The sequence below is a fragment of the Oncorhynchus clarkii genome, unplaced genomic scaffold (genome assembly GCF_045791955.1).
Source record: "Oncorhynchus clarkii lewisi isolate Uvic-CL-2024 unplaced genomic scaffold, UVic_Ocla_1.0 unplaced_contig_2543_pilon_pilon, whole genome shotgun sequence".
In the NCBI taxonomy this organism is placed as follows: Eukaryota; Metazoa; Chordata; class Actinopteri; order Salmoniformes; family Salmonidae; genus Oncorhynchus; species Oncorhynchus clarkii.
Window position 1 is genome coordinate 58,053 of NW_027258140.1, and position 20,668 is coordinate 78,720.

General features: G+C 48.4%; 1 protein-coding gene across 2 annotated transcripts in view; it reads right to left on the reverse strand.

Annotated features, from left to right (window-relative positions):
* The window catches only part of LOC139395846 (ribonucleases P/MRP protein subunit POP1-like), a 57,884-nt gene extending 37,440 nt beyond the window's left edge, over positions 1-20,444 (reverse strand). For both annotated transcript variants that reach the window (XR_011630636.1, XM_071143154.1), the window contains exons 1-12: positions 20,390-20,444; positions 19,789-20,055; positions 19,352-19,527; positions 17,560-17,820; positions 14,412-14,499; positions 10,337-10,548; positions 8,077-8,351; positions 6,443-6,536; positions 5,350-5,458; positions 4,640-4,759; positions 3,576-3,697; positions 308-496 (exon numbers count right to left, since the gene is read on the reverse strand). Coding sequence is in view for 1 of the 2 variants with exons in the window: in XM_071143154.1 (XP_070999255.1) it covers positions 308-496; positions 3,576-3,697; positions 4,640-4,759; positions 5,350-5,458; positions 6,443-6,536; positions 8,077-8,351; positions 10,337-10,548; positions 14,412-14,499; positions 17,560-17,820; positions 19,352-19,527; positions 19,789-20,044 (1,902 nt within the window). In the remaining variant the exon portion in view is untranslated. The remainder of the gene's footprint in view (positions 1-307; positions 497-3,575; positions 3,698-4,639; positions 4,760-5,349; positions 5,459-6,442; positions 6,537-8,076; positions 8,352-10,336; positions 10,549-14,411; positions 14,500-17,559; positions 17,821-19,351; positions 19,528-19,788; positions 20,056-20,389) is intronic.
* Positions 20,445-20,668: the final 224 nt, after the last annotated feature.

Here is a 20,668-nt window from a genome sequence, read left to right on the forward strand (position 1 = left end):
GAGAGGGTTACTACTTTAGTTACCTCTCCTCTACCTACCTGTCGAGGAGAGGAGGTTGATCAGACATATTTGTAGTAATTAGTCATTTGTCTACTTAAAAAGGGGCTTCTCAAAATATTATATGGCCATTGATCTAGAGTAGTGCACTACATAGAGAACAGGGTGCCATTGGGTCCTGATCTAGAGTAGTGCACTATAAAGGGAATAGTGTGGGTCCTGGTCTAAAGTAGTGCACTATATAGGGAATAGGGTGCCATTGGGTCCTGGTCTAGAGTAATGTACTATATAGGGAATGTGTGGTCCATACCAGAGGGACCCAGAAGGCCATGCCCCAGGCCTTGGGTAGCAGCAGGTCCCATCCCGCCCCCCAGGACCCCATCTCTGTGCCCTGGCTCTTCCCAGACTGCTGCACCAGTAGGACGGGTACTCTACCCTGCAGGGGGGTGGGGAGTCTGGAGCCTGGGACCAGAACTTCATTACGCAGTCTGTTTACTTCCTGTAGACAGAGAGAAGACTGGATATGGGAGACAAACCACGTTTCCATACAACGGTTTTATGCAAGTTACACCGTTTGGAAATAAATCACCACAGGTGTGATACAATTTCACAAATCGTCAACAGAAAAATGTTCCTTAGACATGTTTATTTTGTTGGTAAAAATGTATTATGTCAGGCCATGAAATGCTACGTTGTACTACGGCGTGGTAAACCGGGAGAATGTTCCAGAACCTGGCAGTGAACTGTTGTCTAGAGAGAATGTTCCAGAACCTGTCAGTGAACTGTTGTCTAGAGAGAATGCTCCAGAACCTGACAGTGAACTGTTTGTCTAGGGAAAATGCTCCAGAACGTCTAGAGAATGCTCCAGAACCTGACAGTGAACTGTTGTCTATAGAGAATGCTCCAGAACCTGACAGTGAACTGTTGTCTATAGAGAATGCTCCAGAACCTGACAGTGAACTGTTGTCTAGAGAGAATGCTCCAGAACCTGACAGTGAACTGTTTGTCTAGGGAGAATTCTCCAGAACCTGTCAGTGAACTGTTGTCTAGAGAGAATGCTCCAGAACCTGTCAGTGAACTGTTGTCTAGAGAGAATGCTCCAGAACCTGACAGTGAACTGTTGTCTATAGAGAATGCTCCAGAACCTGACAGTGAGCTGTTGTCTATAGAGAACGCTCCAGAACGTCTAGAGAGAATGCTCCAGAACCTGTCAGTGAACTGTTGTCTAGAGAGAATGCTCCAGAACCTGTCAGTGAACTGTTGTCTAGAGAGAATGCTCCAGAACCTGTCAGTGAACTGTTGTCTAGAGAGAATGCTCCAGAACCTGACAGTGAACTGTTGTCTATAGAGAATGCTCCAGAACCTGACAGTGAACTGTTTGTCTAGAGAGAATGCTCCAGAACCTGTCAGTGAACTGTTGTCTAGAGAGAATGCTCCAGAACCTGACAGTGAGCTGTTGTCTAGAGAGAATGCTCCAGAACGTCTAGAGAATGCTCCAGAACCTGACAGTGAACTGTTTGTCTATAGAGAATGCTCCAGAACCTGACAGTGAACTGTTGTCTATAGAGAATGCTCCAGAACGTCTAGAGAATGCTCCAGAACCTGACAGTGAACTGTTGTCTATAGAGAATGCTCCAGAACGTCTAGAGAATGCTCCAGAACCTGACAGTGAACTGTTGTCTATAGAGAATGCTCCAGAACGTCTAGAGAATGCTCCAGAACCTGACAGTGAACTGTTGTCTATAGAGAACGCTCCAGAACGTCTAGAGAGAATGCTCCAGAACCTGACAGTGAACTGTTTGTCTAGGGAGAATGCTCCAGAACCTGACAGGAAACAGTTTCTGTGAACGCTCCAGAACCTGACAGGAAACAGTTTCTGTGAACGCGATGGTAACCCATCTAACTTGTATTGTTAATATATTAAGGAATTTAAACAACAGAAGGTATGTTTATGTGCCCTACGTCATCACACACACACAGACTTTAACCTGCAACAAGTCAATGTGATGGAAACACATCTGGCGGGAAGATGTGCACATTGTTTTTAAATGCTGATTGTTTTATATTCACATGAAAATCTGTCCCCCCATTGGATAGAAACCTGGGTACAAACGCAGTCAAAGACTCAATCAAACAGCGGCGTGGATTCTTGAAGAACAATCAAACGCAAGGAACACATATTGGTCTCTTCTTCCTGGGTTGAGTCTCCAGGAGGACGTACATTTAGTGACTCTTCTTCCTGGGTTGAGTCTCCAGGAGGACATACATTTAGTGACTCTTCTTCCTGGGTTGAGTCTCCAGGGGGACATACATTTAGTGACTCTTCTTCCTGGGTTGAGTCTCCAGGAGGACATACATTTAGTGACTCTTCTTCCTGGGTTGAGTCTCCAGGAGGACATACATTTAGTGACTCTTCTTCCTGGGTTGAGTCTCCAGGAGGACATACATTTAGTGACTCTTCTTCCTGGGTTGAGTCTCCAGGAGGACATACATTTAGTGACTCTTCTTCCTGGGTTGAGTCTCCAGGAGGATGTACATTTAGTGACTGTTCTTCCTGGGTTGAGTCTCCAGGAGGACGTACATTTAGTGACTCTTCTTCCTGGGTTGAGTCTCCAGGAGGACATACATTTAGTGACTCTTCTTCCTGGGTTGAGTCTCCAGGAGGACATACATTTAGTGACTCTTCTTCCTGGGTTGAGTCTCCAGGGGGACATACATTTAGTGACTCTTCTTCCTGGGTTGAGTCTCCAGGAGGACATACATTTAGTGACTCTTCTTCCTGGGTTGAGTCTCCAGGAGGACATACATTTAGTGACTCTTCTTCCTGGGTTGAGTCTCCAGGAGGACATACATTTAGTGACTCTTCTTCCTGGGTTGAGTCTCCAGGAGGACATACATTTAGTGACTCTTCTTCCTGGGTTGAGTCTCCAGGGGGACATACATTTAGTGACTCTTCTTCCTGGGTTGAGTCTCCAGGAGGACATACATTTAGTGACTCTTCTTCCTGGGTTGAGTCTCCAGGGGGACATACATTTAGTGACTCTTCTTCCTGGGTTGAGTCTCCAGGAGGACATACATTTAGTGACTCTTCTTCCTGGGTTGAGTCTCCAGGGGGACATACATTTAGTGACTCTTCTTCCTGGGTTGAGTCTCCAGGAGGACATACATTTAGTGACTCTTCTTCCTGGGTTGAGTCTCCAGGAGGACATACATTTAGTGACTCTTCTTCCTGGGTTGAGTCTCCAGGAGGACATACATTTAGTGACTCTTCTTCCTGGGTTGAGTCTCCAGGAGGACATACATTTAGTGACTCTTCTTCCTGGGTTGAGTCTCCAGGAGGACATACATTTAGTGACTCTTCTTCCTGGGTTGAGTCTCCAGGGGGACATACATTTAGTGACTCTTCTTCCTGGGTTGAGTCTCCAGGAGGACATACATTTAGTGACTCTTCTTCCTGGGTTGAGTCTCCAGGAGGACATTCATTTAGTGACTCTTCTTCCTGTGGGACATACCCTGGGTAGAGTCTTCATACATTTAGTAATGATATATTAAACAGACATGGTGCTATGGTTCAGTACCTGGTCTGTCATCTTGTTGTGTGTGACGTTGTCGCGGACAGACCGGTCCCACAGGGAACTCTGGCTGAGGGGTTCAGGGATCCCCTTCAACATCAGTTCCCTCCTCCTCTCCTCGTTCACTCCTGAAACAACAGAGGGCATAGTGCCGTATGACCAGGTACTCAGGAGAGTCACCAAACTGTGTTGAGTAGGCCAGAGGAAGCACACAACTAGTTGGCAACATCTACAGCTTCACCGAGTAGCTCTATAGGGCCTACATCCACTAAATAAGGAAGTGGGTGATGCAACCCCCAGCCAGGTACTAAAAGGTCAATAAGGAAGTGGGTGATGCAACCCCCAGCCAGGTACTAAAAGGTCAATAAGGAAGTGGGTGATGCAACCCCCAGCCAGGTACTAAAAGGTAAACAAGGAAGTGGGTGATGCAACCCCCAGCCAGGTACTAAAAGGTAAACAAGGAAAACAAGGAAGTGGGTGATGCAACCCCCAGCCAGGTACTAAAAGGTCAATAAGGAAGTGGGTGATGCAATCCCCAGCCAGGTACTAAAAAGATAAATAAGGAAGTGGGTGTGAACCTCTGAGGGCGTGGTCTGAGCACAGGGTCCTGCCAGGATTCGAACCTGGGACATCTGCATGGACGAGCAGAGGCTCCCCAGGAGCACAGGACCAGAGAAGTACCACCAGCAGAAGAGCAGAGAATGACCCACAGAACCTCCCTACCCACAAAGCCTCAGGACCTATTACCATCACATTCATAAACACAGGGTCCTGTTCAGCAGGGAACAAATCTCTGACATTTTCTTGGATGCGTTCTCATTTGAATAGTCGGCTACGTCACAGTTTCACTCTGATTGAAAAGGTTGTGTTCTGAACATGGCCCAGGTAGAATCACCCTAAAGGAGAACTAATGATGTAAACTATATCGGACATGTCTGAACCACCCCCACCCTGTCTCCTGGCTCAGAGGTTACCATGGCTACCGGCTCAGGGGTTACCATGGCTACTGGCTCAGAGGTTACCATGGCTACTGGCTCAGGGGTTACCATGGCTACTGGCTCAGAGGTTACCTTGTGCCTTCCTGATGTCGGACACTGCCTTGCTTCTCTTGTTTGGTAAGGTCAATCTGGGGTCATCCACCGTCAGACCCAGAACTGAGCCGGCTGGGACCTCCGCTGTGGAGTACACACCTGAGGAGAGGAGACAGGACAGACATGAGGTACGCTTTGGAGGAGAGACAGGACAGACATGAGGTAGGCTTTGGAGGGGAGGAGAGACAGGACAGACATGAGGTAGGCTTTGGAGGGGAGGAGAGACAGGACAGACATGAGGTAGGCTTTGGAGGGGAGGAGAGACAGGACAGACATGAGGTTTTAACTCCAACCCTGTTCCTGGAGAGAGACCCTCCTGTAGGTTTTAACTCCAACCCTGTTCCTGGAGAGATACCCTCCTGTAGGGTTTAACTCCAACCCCAATCTAGTGCACCTGATTCTAATGATTAGCTGGTTGATAAGCTGAATAAGGTTAGTTACAACTGGGGTCGGAGTTAAAACCTACAGGAAGATTTCTCTCCAGGAACAGGGTTTGAGTTAAAACCTCCAGGAGGATATCTCTCCAGGAACAGGGTCGGAGTTAAAACCTCCAGGAGGATATCTCTCCAGGAACAGGGTCGGAGTTAAAACCTACAGGAGGGTCTCTCTCCAGGAACAGGGTTGGAGAGCCCTGATCTGAGCTAATGAATGTAGGTAATGAATGAGGAATGTAGTTGTGAGGAACTCACCTTTGAGCATGTTGAAGACACCAGCTTGTTGTTGATGAAGAGACATGTTACAGTTGTCTCTGCAGTGATCTGGCCACCAGAAGGGAGATGGTCTGGATTTACCTGTAGCCTGGAATACAGATAAAACACCTGACTAAACACCTTACACTGGAACAAACAGGATGTAGTATCTAGATAAAACACCTTACACTGGAACAAACAGGATGTAGTCTAGATAAAACATCTTATACTGGAACAAACAGGATGTAGTATCTAGATAAAACACCTTACACTGGAACAAACAGGATGTAGTCTAGATAAAACATCTTACACTGGAACAAACGGGATGTCGTCTCCAGACAAATCATCCCAGGTGATTAGCTGGCCTCCAGACAAATCATCCCAGGTGATTAGCTGGTCTCCAGACAAATCATCCCTGGTGATTAGCTGGTCTCCAGACAAATCATCCCTGGTGATTAGCTGGTCTCCAGACAAATCATCCCTGGCGATTAGCTGGTCTCCAGACAAATCATCCCTGGTGATTAGCTGGTCTCCAGACAAATCATCCCAGGTGATAGGGTATTAGCTGGTCCCTAGATAAATCATCCCAAGTGATTAGCTGGGCTCTAGATAAATCATCCCTGGTGATTAGCTGGTCTCCAGATAAATCATCCCTGGTGGTTAGCTGGCCTCCAGACAAATCATCCCAGGTGATTAGCTGGCCTCCAGACAAATCATCCCAGGTGATTAGCTGGCCTCCAGACAAATCATCCCAGGTGATTAGCTGGCCTCCAGACAAATCATCCCAGGTGATTAGCTGGCCTCCAGACAAATCATCCCAGGTGATTAGCTGGCCTCCAGACAAATCATCCCAGGTGATTAGCTGGCCTCCAGACAAATCATCTCAGGTGATTAGCTGGCCTCCAGACAAATCATCTCAGGTGATTAGCTGGCCTCCAGACAAATCATCTCAGGTGATTAGCTGGCCTCCAGACAAATCATCTCAGGTGATTAGCTGGCCTCCAGACAAATCATCTCAGGTGATTAGCTGGCCTCCAGACAAATCATCTCAGGTGATTAGCTGGCCTCCAGATAAATCATCCCAGGTTCTTACATCACAGTATGTGGCAGGGGCCAGGGTTTCAGTCAGAACGGAATGTGATAGAGGTCCAATCAGACGATACCGCACCATCTCCATGGTGAGGTCACTGCAAAACAGTAAACAACAACATTCAGGAAGTCCACATGGTTGAGAATGAAGGGAGGGGTTTATAAAGGGAGGGGTTTTATAAAGGGAGGGGTTTTATAAAGGGAGGGGTTTTATAAAGGGAGGGGTTTTAAAAAGGGAGGGGTATATAAAGGGAGGGGTTTTATAATCGGAGGGGTATTATAAAGTGATGGTTTTAATAAAGGGCGGCGTGTATGAAGGGAGGGGTTTTATAAAGGGAGGGGGTTTATAAAGGGAGGGGTTTTATAAAGGGAGGGGTTTTATAAAGGGAGGGGTTTATAAAGGGAGGGGTTTATAAAGGGAGGGGTTTATAAAGGGAGGGGATTTATAAAGGGAGGGGTTTAATAAAGGGAGGGGTTTTATAAAGGGAGGGGTTTAATAAAGGGAGGGGGTTTATAAAGGGAGGGGTTTTATAAAGGGAGGGGTTTAATAAAGGGAGGGGTTTAATAAAGGGAGGGGTTTAATAAAGGGAGGGGTTTAATAAAGGGAGGGGTTTTATAAAGGGAGGGGTTTTTATAAAGGGAGGGGTTTTATAAAGGGAGGGGTTTTTATAAAGGGAGGGGTTTTTATAAAGGGAGGGGTTTTATAAAGGGAGGGGTTTTATAAAATTGACAGAAAACTCTAAATATGACTAAATCAAAGCAGTCAGAACCCACCTGATGACTATACCAGTGGTACCAGTCAGAACCCACCTGATGACTATACCAGTGGTACCAGTCAGAACCCAACTGATGACTATACCAGTCAGAACCCACCTGATGACTATACCAGTCAGAACCCACCTGATGACTATACCAGTCAGAACCCACCTGATGACTATACCAGTCAGAACCCACCTGATGACTATACCAGTGGTACCAGTCAGAACCCACCTGATGACTATACCAGTGGTACCAGTCAGAACCCACCTGATGACTATACCAGTGGTACCAGTCAGAACCCACCTGATGACTATACCAGTGGTACCAGTCAGAACCCACCTGATGACTATACCAGTGGTACCAGTCAGAACCCACCTGATGACTATACCAGTGGTACCAGTCAGAACCCACCTGATGACTATACCAGTGGTACCAGTCAGAACCCAACTGATGACTATACCAGTCAGAACCCAACTGATGACTATACCAGTCAGAACCCACCTGATGACTATACCAGTCAGAACCCACCTGATGACTATACCAGTCAGAACCCACCTGATGACTATACCAGTGGTACCAGTCAGAACCCACCTGATGACTATACCAGTGGTACCAGTCAGAACCCACCTGATGACTATACCAGTGGTACCAGTCAGAACCCACCTGATGACTATACCAGTGGTACCAGTCAGAACCCACCTGATGACTATACCAGTGGTACCAGTCAGAACCCACCTGATGACTATACCAGTGGTACCAGTCAGAACCCACCTGATGACTATACCAGTGGTACCAGTCAGAACCCACCTGATGACTATACCAGTGGTACCAGTCAGAACCCACCTGATGACTATACCAGTGGTACCAGTCAGAACCCACCTGATGACTATACCAGTGGTACTGGACCTCCAGGTTACGGGTGTGGTAGCAGAAATGGTACTGTATCCCAGGAGCTTCTTGGCTGGTGGCCCAGCAGCCTCAGGCTCCCTGGAGGACCACTTCCTCTTAGAACCAGAACCAGAGGCCTGCGCCGCCTCAGGACCGGGGGCCAAGGTGGGGGTAGGGGCTGGCTGTGGGACAGGGAGGTCCACTGGAGCAGGTGGAAGGACAGCCTCAGAACACTGACAGACAGCCTGCAGCTCTGGGAGGAGGTCCTGACACAGAGCACAGGGCACAGTCACGACACAGAGCACAGTCACGACACAGAGCACAGTCACGACACAGAGCACAGTCACGACACAGAGCACAGTCACGACACAGAGCACAGGGCACCGTCACGACACAGAGCACAGTCACGACACAGAGCACAGGGCACAGTCACGACACAGAGCACAGTCACGACACAGAGCACAGGGCACAGTCACGACACGGGGCACTGACAGACAGCCTGCAGCTCTGGGAGGAGGTCCTGACACAGAGCACAGTCACGACACAGAGCACAGTCACGACACAGAGCACAGTCACGACACAGAGCACAGTCACGACACAGAGCACAGTCACGACACAGAGCACAGTCACGACACAGAGCACAGTCAGAATGAATAGTACTTTACCGATCCCAAAGGGGACATCTGATTGGACATTACTTTACCAATCCCAAAGGGGACATCTGATTGGATAGTACTTTACCGATCCCTAAGGGGACATCTGATTGGATAGTAACACAGACACAGAGCACAGTCACGACACAGAGCACAGTCACGACACAGAGCACAGTCACGACACAGAGCACAGTCACGACACAGAGCACAGGGCACCGTCACGACACAGAGCACAGTCACGACACAGAGCACAGGGCACAGTCACGACACAGAGCACAGTCACGACACAGAGCACAGGGCACAGTCACGACACGGGGCACTGACAGACAGCCTGCAGCTCTGGGAGGAGGTCCTGACACAGAGCACAGGGCACAGTCACGACACAGAGCACAGTCACGACACAGAGCACAGTCACGACACAGAGCACAGTCACGACACAGAGCACAGGGCACAGTCACGACACAGAGCACAGTCACGACACAGAGCACAGGGCACAGTCACGACACGGGGCACTGACAGACAGCCTGCAGCTCTGGGAGGAGGTCCTGACACAGAGCACAGTCACGACACAGAGCACAGTCACGACACAGAGCACAGTCACGACACAGAGCACAGTCACGACACAGAGCACAGTCACGACACAGAGCACAGTCAGAATGAATAGTACTTTACCGATCCCAAAGGGGACATCTGATTGGACATTACTTTACCAATCCCAAAGGGGACATCTGATTGGATAGTACTTTACCGATCCCTAAGGGGACATCTGATTGGATAGTAACACAGACACAGAGCACAGTCACGACACAGAGCACAGTCACGACACAGAGCACAGTCACGACACAGAGCACAGTCACGACACAGAGCACAGGGCACCGTCACGACACAGAGCACAGTCACGACACAGAGCACAGGGCACAGTCACGACACAGAGCACAGTCACGACACAGAGCACAGGGCACAGTCACGACACGGGGCACTGACAGACAGCCTGCAGCTCTGGGAGGAGGTCCTGACACAGAGCACAGGGCACAGTCACGACACAGAGCACAGTCACGACACAGAGCACAGTCACGACACAGAGCACAGTCACGACACAGAGCACAGGGCACAGTCACGACACAGAGCACAGTCACGACACAGAGCACAGGGCACAGTCACGACACGGGGCACTGACAGACAGCCTGCAGCTCTGGGAGGAGGTCCTGACACAGAGCACAGTCACGACACAGAGCACAGTCACGACACAGAGCACAGTCAGAATGAATAGTACTTTACCGATCCCAAAGGGGACATCTGATTGGATAGTACTTTACCGATCCCAAAGGGGACATCTGATTGGATAGTACTTTACCGATCCCAAAGGGGACATCTGATTGGATAGTACTTTACCGATCCCAAAGGGGACATCTGATTGGATAGTACTTTACCGATCCCTAAGGGGACATCTGATTGGATAGTACCTTTACCGATCCCAAAGGGGACATTAAGTTCACCAGATTATAGACAACAATAAAGACATTACACCATCAATGAATAGTTAAATGGTTGTTCAACACTTCTACAACTGATTGATTCTGCATATTAGTCCCTCTGACCGTTTTCATGGTGGGGTGAGCCCAGATCCACAGCTGTCTGTGTGTTGATCCCTGGGAGCCCTGGTCCTCCTGGCCCCCCCGGCCCTGCGTTGTGGGTCTCCAGAGGAATGTGACAGGCCCCAGGGGCTGGAGAGGGTACTGTCCTGCTCTGTACACCACCACACTGCCCTGTCTCCTGCCTGACACACACATGGCTGCTGCAAACGTAGGCCCTGCAGGTACAACACACGTCATCGTCAATAATACCGTAAAGCAGCGAGTCACATATTTGTTAGACCACCCGACTCAAAACAATCCCACACTCAGTCACTTTCCGTACACTTGGTTCTCATCCATCCTCCACTGACCCCAACACAGACCTCCATTATACATGTTAAGTCATCAATACGATCTAATATGGCAACACGAATAAGTGTATTTCAAGCTAGAATCCAACACATCTAAACTTTATACTGAAACACTTGTATATATTTCGAGACTAATGCTGCGTTTAGACGAGGAACATGAAGATCAGTCATACCAGTCGGCAGAGCGGGACAAGAAAGCAAGGAAGAGGCTGGCGGCAAAAACAAGCCGGCACGACGGCACGCCGTTGCTATGGTGATTTCACCAAACAGTCCAAATCAACATCAGGTAGAAAACAACACAGATGGTAAAAGTTGAATTTTTTTTTTTAAACTCTGGTTGAAATAATTTTTTTAAAACTCTGGTTGCCAAGTCCCGTCTACCGTGGTGGCTGATGGCATTCACCGCCGTGCCTCAACGGCGTTTACCGTTGCGCTCTCGTTGAAAACAACGGACATCTTTGTTTGCCGTCTACCTCGTACCATCTAAAGCGCAGCATGCCGTCTACCTCGTACCATCTAAAGCGCAGCATGCCGTCTACCTCGTACCATCTAAAGCGCAGCATGCCGTCTACCTCGTACCATCTAAAGCGCAGCATGCCGTCTACCTCGTACCATCTAAAGCGCAGCATGCCGTCTACCTCGTACCATCTAAAACGCAGCATGACGTCTACCTCGTACCATCTAAAACGCAGCATGCCGTCTACCTCGTACCGTCTACCTCGTACCATCTAAAGCGCAGCATGCCGTCTACCTCGTACCATCTAAAGCGCAGCATGCCGTCTACCTCGTACCATCTAAAACGCAGCATGACGTCTACCTCGTACCATCTAAAACGCAGCATGCCGTCTACCTCGTACCGTCTACCTCGTACCATCTAAAGCGCAGCATGCCGTCTACCTCGTACCATCTAAAACGCAGCATGCCGTCTACCTCGTACCGTCTACCTCGTACCATCTAAAGCGCAGCATGCCGTCTACCTCGTACCATCTAAAGCGCAGCATGCCGTCTACCTCGTACCACCTAAAGCGCAGCATGCCGTCTACCTCGTACCACCTAAAGCGCAGCATGCCGTCTACCTCGTACCACCTAAAGCGCAGCATGCCGTCTACCTCGTACCATCTAAAACGCAGCATGACGTCTACCTCGTACCATCTAAAACGCAGCATGCCGTCTACCTCGTACCATCTAAAGCGCAGCATGCCGTCTACCTCGTACCATCTAAAGCGCAGCATGCCGTCTACCTCGTACCATCTAAAGCGCAGCATGCCGTCTACCTCGTACCACCTCGTACCTAAAACGCAGCATGCCGTCTACCTCGTACCATTTAAAGCGCAGCATGCCGTCTACCTCGTACCATCTAAAGCGCAGCATGGACGTCTACCTCGTACCATCTAAAGCGCAGCATGCCGTCTACCTCGTACCACCTAAAGCGCAGCATGGACGTCTACCTCGTACCATCTAAAGCGCAGCATGGACGTCTACCTCGTACCATCTAAAGCGCAGCATGCCGTCTACCTCGTACCACCTAAAGCGCAGCATGCCGTCTACCTCGTACCACCTAAAGCGCAGCATGCCGTCTACCTCGTACCACCTAAAGCGCAGCATGCCGTCTACCTCGTACCACCTAAAGCGCAGCATGCCGTCTACCTCGTACCATCTAAAGCGCAGCATGACGTCTACCTCGTACCATCTAAAGCGCAGCATGACGTCTACCTCGTACCATCTAAAGCGCAGCATGCCGTCTACCTCGTACCACCTAAAGCGCAGCATGCCGTCTACCTCGTACCACCTAAAGCGCAGCATGCCGTCTACCTCGTACCATCTAAAACGCAGCATGCCGTCTACCTCGTACCATCTAAAGGGCAGCATGCCGTCTACCTCGTACCATTTAAAGCGCAGCATGCCGTCTACCTCGTACCATCTAAAACGCAGCATGCCGTCTACCTCGTACCATCTAAAACGCAGCATGCCGTCTACCTCGTACCATCTAAAGCGCAGCATGCCGTCTACCTCGTACCACCTAAAGCGCAGCATGCCGTCTACCTCGTACCATCTAAAACGCAGCATGACGTCTACCTCGTACCATCTAAAACGCAGCATGCCGTCTACCTCGTACCATCTAAAACGCAGCATGACGTCTACCTCGTACCGTCTACCTCGTACCATCTAAAGCGCAGCATGCCGTCTACCTCGTACCATCTAAAACGCAGCATGCCGTCTACCTCGTACCATCTAAAACGCAGCATGCCGTCTACCTCGTACCACCTAAAGCGCAGCATGCCGTCGACCTCGTACCACCTAAAGCGCAGCATGCCGTCTACCTCGTACCATCTAAAGCGCAGCATGCCGTCTACCTCGTACCATCTAAAGCGCAGCATGCCGTCTACCTCGTACCATCTAAAGCGCAGCATGCCGTCTACCTCGTACCATCTAAAGCGCAGCATGCCGTCTACCTCGTACCATCTAAAGCGCAGCATGCCGTCTACCTCGTACCATCTAAAGCGCAGCATGCCGTCTACCTCGTACCATCTAAAGCGCAGCATGCCGTCTACCTCGTACCATCTAAAGCGCAGCATGCCGTCTACCTCGTACCATCTAAAGCGCAGCATGCCGTCTACCTCGTACCATCTAAAGCGCAGCATGCCGTCTACCTCGTACCATCTAAAGCGCAGCATGCCGTCTACCTCGTACCATCTAAAGCGCAGCATGCCGTCTACCTCGTACCATCTAAAACGCAGCATGCCGTCTACCTCGTACCATCTAAAGCGCAGCATGCCGTCTACCTCGTACCATCTAAAGCGCAGCATGCCGTCTACCTCGTACCATCTAAAGCGCAGCATGACGTCTACCTCGTACCATCTAAAACGCAGCATGCCGTCTACCTCGTACCATCTAAAGCGCAGCATGACGTCTACCTCGTACCATCTAAAGCGCAGCATGGACGTCTACCTCGTACCATCTAAAGCGCAGCATGCCGTCTACCTCGTACCATCTAAAGCGCAGCATGGACGTCTACCTCGTACCATCTAAAGCGCAGCATGCCGTCTACCTCGTACCATCTAAAGCGCAGCATGCCGTCTACCTCGTACCATCTAAAACGCAGCATGCCGTCTACCTCGTACCATCTAAAACGCAGCATGCCGTCTACCTCGTACCATCTAAAGCGCAGCATGCCGTCTACCTCGTACCATCTAAAGCGCAGCATGCCGTCTACCTCGTACCATCTAAAGCGAAGCATGCCGTCTACCTCGTACCATCTAAAGCGCAGCATGGACGTCTACCTCGTACCATCTAAAGCGCAGCATGCCGTCTACCTCGTACCACCTAAAGCGCAGCATGCCGTCTACCTCGTACCATCTAAAGCGCAGCATGACGTCTACCTCGTACCATCTAAAGCGCAGCATGGACGTCTACCTCGTACCATCTAAAACGCAGCATGCCGTCTACCTCGTACCATCTAAAACGCAGCATGCCGTCTACCTCGTACCATCTAAAACGCAGCATGGACGTCTACCTCGTACCATCTAAAGCGCAGCATGCCGTCTACCTCGTACCATCTAAAACGCAGCATGCCGTCTACCTCGTACCATCTAAAACGCAGCATGCCGTCTACCTCGTACCATCTAAAGCGCAGCATGCCGTCTACCTCGTACCATCTAAAACGCAGCATGATTGACAATTGTGGTCGTTTGTTTGTTGAGGAGAGAAAACACGAAAGCAGTACTTACCAGTTTCCTTGCTGGTCAGCTTAGACAGAGCAGCTAACAGCTGTTCCCCTGGCCCCTGTAACTCCACACAGCAGTAGTACGACATGTCCTGGGTGGGGGGGGGGGGGGGGGGACAGTATGTAACCCAAAGTGAATCCTCTAACACTTCAAAATATAATTTTACAGTTTGGAAACCGCCAAAAGACAAATTTACCAAAATGCTGTATTCATATCTGATCACACAGCAAACATTTAAAGTGGTTGTCGCTCATGTTCATACCGTGTGAACACCAGACCTGAGTAGAGAACAGTTAATTATTATATACTTTAGAGACTACTGTTGTAGAGATCCCACAGTAAACCTATTAGAACTGTTACAGAGACTACTACTGTAGAGATCCCACAGTAAACCTATTACAGAGACTACTATTGTAGAGATCCCACAGTAAACCTATTAGAACTGTTACAGAGACTACTACTGTAGAGATCCCACAGTAAACCTATTACAGAGACTACTATTGTAGAGATCCCACAGTAAACCTATTAGAACTGTTACAGAGACTACTATTGTAGAGATCCCACAGTAAACCTATTAGAACTGTTACAGAGACTACTGTTGTAGAGATCCCACAGTAAATTATTAGAACTGTTACAGAGACTACTGTTGTAGAGATCCCACAGTAAATTATTAGAACTGTTACAGAGACTACTGTTGTAGAGATCCCACAGTAAACCTATTAGAGCTGTTACAGAGACTACTATTGTAGAGATCCCACAGTAAATTATTAGAACTGTTACAGAGACTACTGTTGTAGAGATCCCACAGTAAATTATTAGAACTGTTACAGAGACTACTGTTGTAGAGATCCCACAGTAAACCTATTAGAGCTGTTACAGAGACTACTGTTGTAGAGATCCCACAGTAAATTATTAGAACTGTTACAGAGACTACTGTTGTAGAGATCCCACAGTAAACCTATTAGAGCTGTTACAGAGACTACTGTTGTAGAGATCCCACAGTAAATTATTAGAACTGTTACAGAGACTACTGTTGTAGAGATCCCACAGTAAACCTATTAGAGCTGTTACAGAGACTACTGTTGTAGAGATCCCACAGTAAATTATTAGAACTGTTACAGAGACTACTGTTGTAGAGATCCCACAGTAAACCTATTAGAGCTGTTACAGAGACTACTATTGTAGAGATCCCACAGTAAACCTATTAGAACTGTTACAGAGACTACTGTTGTAGAGATCCCACAGTAAATTATTAGAACTGTTACAGAGACTACTGTTGTAGAGATCCCACAGTAAACCTATTAGAACTGTTACAGAGACTACTATTGTAGAGATCCCACAGTAAACCTATTAGAACTGTTACAGAGACTACTGTTGTAGAGATCCCACAGTAAATTATTAGAGCTGTTACAGAGACTACTGTTGTAGAGATCCCACAGTAAATTATTAGAACTGTTACAGAGACTACTGTTGTAGAGATCCCACAGTAAACCTATTACAGAGACTACTATTGTAGAGATCCCACAGTAAACCTATTAGAACTGTTACAGAGACTACTGTTGTAGAGATCCCACAGTAAACCTATTAGAACTGTTACAGAGACTACTACTGTAGAGATCCCACAGTAAACCTATTAGAACTGTTACAGAGACTACTGTTGTAGAGATCCCACAGTAAATTATTAGAACTGTTACAGAGACTACTGTTGTAGAGATCCCACAGTAAACCTATTAGAACTGTTACAGAGACTACTATTGTAGAGATCCCACAGTAAACCTATTAGAACTGTTACAGAGACTACTGTTGTAGAGATCCCACAGTAAATTATTAGAGCTGTTACAGAGACTACTGTTGTAGAGATCCCACAGTAAATTATTAGAACTGTTACAGAGACTACTGTTGTAGAGATCCCACAGTAAACCTATTACAGAGACTACTATTGTAGAGATCCCACAGTAAACCTATTAGAACTGTTACAGAGACTACTATTGTAGAGATCCCACAGTAAACCTATTAGAACTGTTACAGAGACTACTGTTGTAGAGATCCCACAGTAAATTATTAGAGCTGTTACAGAGACTACTGTTGTAGAGATCCCACAGTAAATTATTAGAACTGTTACAGAGACTACTGTTGTAGAGATCCCACAGTAAACCTATTACAGAGACTACTATTGTAGAGATCCCACAGTAAACCTATTAGAACTGTTACAGAGACTACTGTTGTAGAGATCCCACAGTAAACCTATTAGAACTGTTACAGAGACTACTACTGTAGAGATCCCACAGTAAACCTATTAGAACTGTTACAGAGACTACTGTTGTAGAGATCCCACAGTAAACCTATTAGAACTGTTACAGAGACTACTACTGTAGAGATCCCACAGTAAACCTATTAGAACTGTTACAGAGACTACTACTGTAGAGATCCCACAGTAAACCTATTAGAACTGTTACAGAGACTACTACTGTAGAGATCCCACAGTAAACCTATTAGAAGAACGTCAAGTGTTACTGTATTTTAGTCATTCTGAAACTGTTGTACTTTGAATGTTAAGGTGATTCATATCCCTCACTGTTGTCTAGATCTAGCTCAATGTTAAGGTGATTCATATCCCTCACTGTTGTCTAGATCTAGCTCAATGTTAAGGTGATTCGTGTCCCCCATTGTTGGGGATGTGTATTGAAAATAGTCCCCCAGAAATGTTTTAAACTTTCCACAAAGAATATTTAAAACTAGAGTTTTCCCAGGTCTGGAGAACTCCTAACCTTATTGAGCAGTAATTTAAAACTAGAGTTTTCCCAGGTCTGGAGAACTCCTAACCTTATTGAGCAGTAATTCGAACAGGACCCTATAAAATCAGTCAATCAAATCAAAATGTACTTCCTATCAGTTGTCCCAAAGTGCTTCCCAGATATCCAGCCTCGGTGGGTATAGACACTAACCTGTAGTAGACAGTGGGAGCTCATGGCTCTGTAGCAGGCTCTGTAACACTTGTAGGTTGGCCTGTCTCCCAGATATCCAGCCTCCGTGGGTAAAGACACTAACCTGTAGTAGACAGTGGGAGCTCATGGCTCTGTAGCAGGCTCTGTAACTCTTGTAGGTTGGCCTGTCTCCCAGATATCCAGCCTCCGTGGGTAAAGACACTAACCTGTAGTAGACAGTGGGAGCTCATGGCTCTGTAGCAGGCTCTGTAACACTTGTAGGTTGGCCTGTCTCCCAGACAGTAGCCCCATCTCTTGACCATGTGGAAGCGCTTGGCGTGCCAGATGTGCGTCTCCAGCCACAGGTTCTTCCGCTGGCGACGGTTGAATTCCAGAAGCATGTTGCCGTGGCGACGCCGGGCTTTACGGCTCTTGCTCTTGGACGGTTCCTTCTTCACCTTCTGACCAGCCTTCTGACTCTTCTCCAACTGGACCAGAGAGGAAACACACAGGATGTTTATATTAGTCTGGCTCTAGGTGTGGCTAGTCCGGCTCTAGGTGTGGCTAGTCTGGCTCTAGGTGTGGCTAGTCTGGCTCTAGGTGTGGCTAGTCTGGCTCTAGGTGTGACTAGTCTGGCTCTAGGTGTGAATAGTCTGGCTCTAGGTGTGACTAGTCTGGCTCTAGGTGTGACTAGTCTGGCTCTAGGTGTGGCTAGTCTGGATCTAGGTGTGACCAGCCTTCTGACTCTTCTCCAACTGGACCAGAGAGGAAACATACAGGATGTTTATATTAGTCTGGCTCTAGGTGTGGCTAGTCTGGCTCTAGGTGTGGCTAGTCTGGCTCTAGGTGTGGCTAGTCTGGCTCTAGGTGTGACTAGTCAGGCTCTAGGTGCGGCTAGTCCGGCTCTAGGTGTGACTAGTCAGGCTCTAGGTGTGGCTAGTCCGGCTCTAGGTGCGGCTAGTCCGGCTCTAGGTGCGACTAGTCCGGCTCTAGGTGTGGCTAGTCCGGCTCTAGGTGTGACTAGTCCGGCTCTAGGTGTGACTAGTCAGGCTCTAGGTGTGACTAGTCAGGCTCTAGGTGTGACTAGTCAGGCTCTAGGTGTGGCTAGTCCGGCTCTAGGTGTGACTAGTCCGGCTCTAGGTGTGACTAGTCAGGCTCTAGGTGTGACTAGTCAGGCTCTAGGTGTGACTAGTCCGGCTCTAGGTGTGACCGGTCCGGCTCTAGGTGTGACCGGTCCGGCTCTAGGTGTGACCGGTCCGGCTCTAGGTGTGACCGGTCCGGCTCTAGGTGTGACCGGTCCGGCTCTAGGTGTGGCCGGTCCGGCTCTAGGTGTGGCCGGTCCGGCTCTAGGTGTGACCGGTCCGGCTCTAGGTGTGGCTAGTCAGGCTCTAGGTGTGGCTAGTCTGGCTCTAGGTGTGGCTAGTCAGGCTCTAGGTGTGGCTAGTCCGGCTCTAGGTGTGGCTAGTCAGGCTCTAGGTGTGGCTAGTCTGGCTGTAGGTGTGGCTAGTCAGGCTCTAGGTGTGACTAGTCAGGCTCTAGGTGTGACTAGTCAGGCTCTAGGTGTGACTAGTCCGGCTCTAGGTGTGGCTAGTCAGGCTCTAGGTGTGGCCGGTCAGGCTCTAGGTGTGACCGGTCCGGCTCTAGGTGTGGCCGGTCCGGCTCTAGGTGTGACCAGTCCGGCTCTAGGTGTGGCCAGTCCGGCTCTAGGTGTGACTAGTCCGGCTCTAGGTGTGACCAGTCCTTCCTCCATGTATGGACATGACAATAACAGAGACAGATCTGGGACCATGCTTTAAAGTCAAGAGAGAGAAAGGCCGCGTTTCACTGTGACTGAGTGTGTGTGACTGAGTGTGTGTGACTGAGTGCGTGTGACTGAGTGCGTGTGACTGAGTGCGTGTGACTGAGTGCGTGTGACTGAGTGCGTGTGTGTGTGACTGGGTGCGTGTGTGTGTGACTGGGTGCGTGTGTGTGACTGGGTGCGTGTGTGTGTGACTAAGTGTGTTACTTAGACAAACCCACCATGTTGTTGGCCATGTCTCTCAGCCTGCAGGGCAGTCTCTTGGTGTTATGACTCATAGCCCGCCTCCTCATGTGTTTAGGAAGAGCTCCAAACACATGGGAGCTGCCTGTTGTCTTGGTGACGGCCATCAACATGGCGTTCACCTCTGCAGCCCGGGCCTTGGCAAACGCTGAGGCTGAGGAGAGGAGGCACAGCACAGCACCACACATCACAAAAGACTGGCTGGGAGTCAATGGGTTGGAGCATCAGACATTATATTTACTCATTCTAAATGCCATTTGAATTGAATGTAATAAAAGCTGTTGATTTACAGCTGGTTCAACATCGACATGCAGAAGTGCTCAGTTAGAACCTGTATCAGTTTAAAAACCCATCAAGACATGAGCATCCATTTAAAATACATTTGACAACTGTATGCAGAGGAAGGTGTTCTTACCAGTGATGTGTGTGGGCAGAGCCTGCGGGTATCCCCCGTGTCCTTCTCTCTGGTGGCCCCGGACCCAACCCCCTCCCTGGGCATGGCCAGAGTGGGAGGACCCCTGGCCCCATGGATGTGGAGACAGATCATGGCCTCGACCTGTAGGAGTGTCCCCTCCGTTCCTCCAGTGTGAGCTGCCCTGGGAGGAATAGGTGACGTTGATCGGCTGGTTCCTCATCTTCTTATCGCGCATCCTGTGCTTGGCTGTAGACATTTTTGATAGCTCTGCAGAAAATAAACAAGACTCATTGATAATAAGGCTAGTGGTGCTGTCAAAAATGATCCTATCGTGGGACACGAGCAGGCTACTAGCTACGATTTAAGAGTGAATTGCACTGTCACTGATCGGATGTTATTGTCAGCAAACCTTTGAAAGACTATCAATCTCCACCTCAGCAGAATAGCTAGCTAAATTAGCTACTTAGCAAGCTTGATACACATTGGGACATCATGCGACTACTTTGCATGACACAAACAGGCTACGCTAACGAGTTTTAAGAAGTTACCCACTTCCATCACACCACAATGTATTTGTAAAGGTAACTGAAAATATATTCACTTTCAAATCCTGAATGGAGGAACAGTGATATTTCAAAACCACGCCGTAAACTCACATTTACGTCTACAGCTCTTCCGCATAAATATGACGTATATCTTGTTCCGGTTAAATTGTGTTCATGGGAAACGTAGTATATAGTAGATATTTTGAAAATGTTATTTAAACTTTATTTATGTAGTAGATATATTTAGTCGCGTCAATAAAATATGGCAAAATTGTCAGAAAATAAATGACACTTTCTGAATTTAGCGTCATTTTGGTTTTTGGGAAAGAATTAGT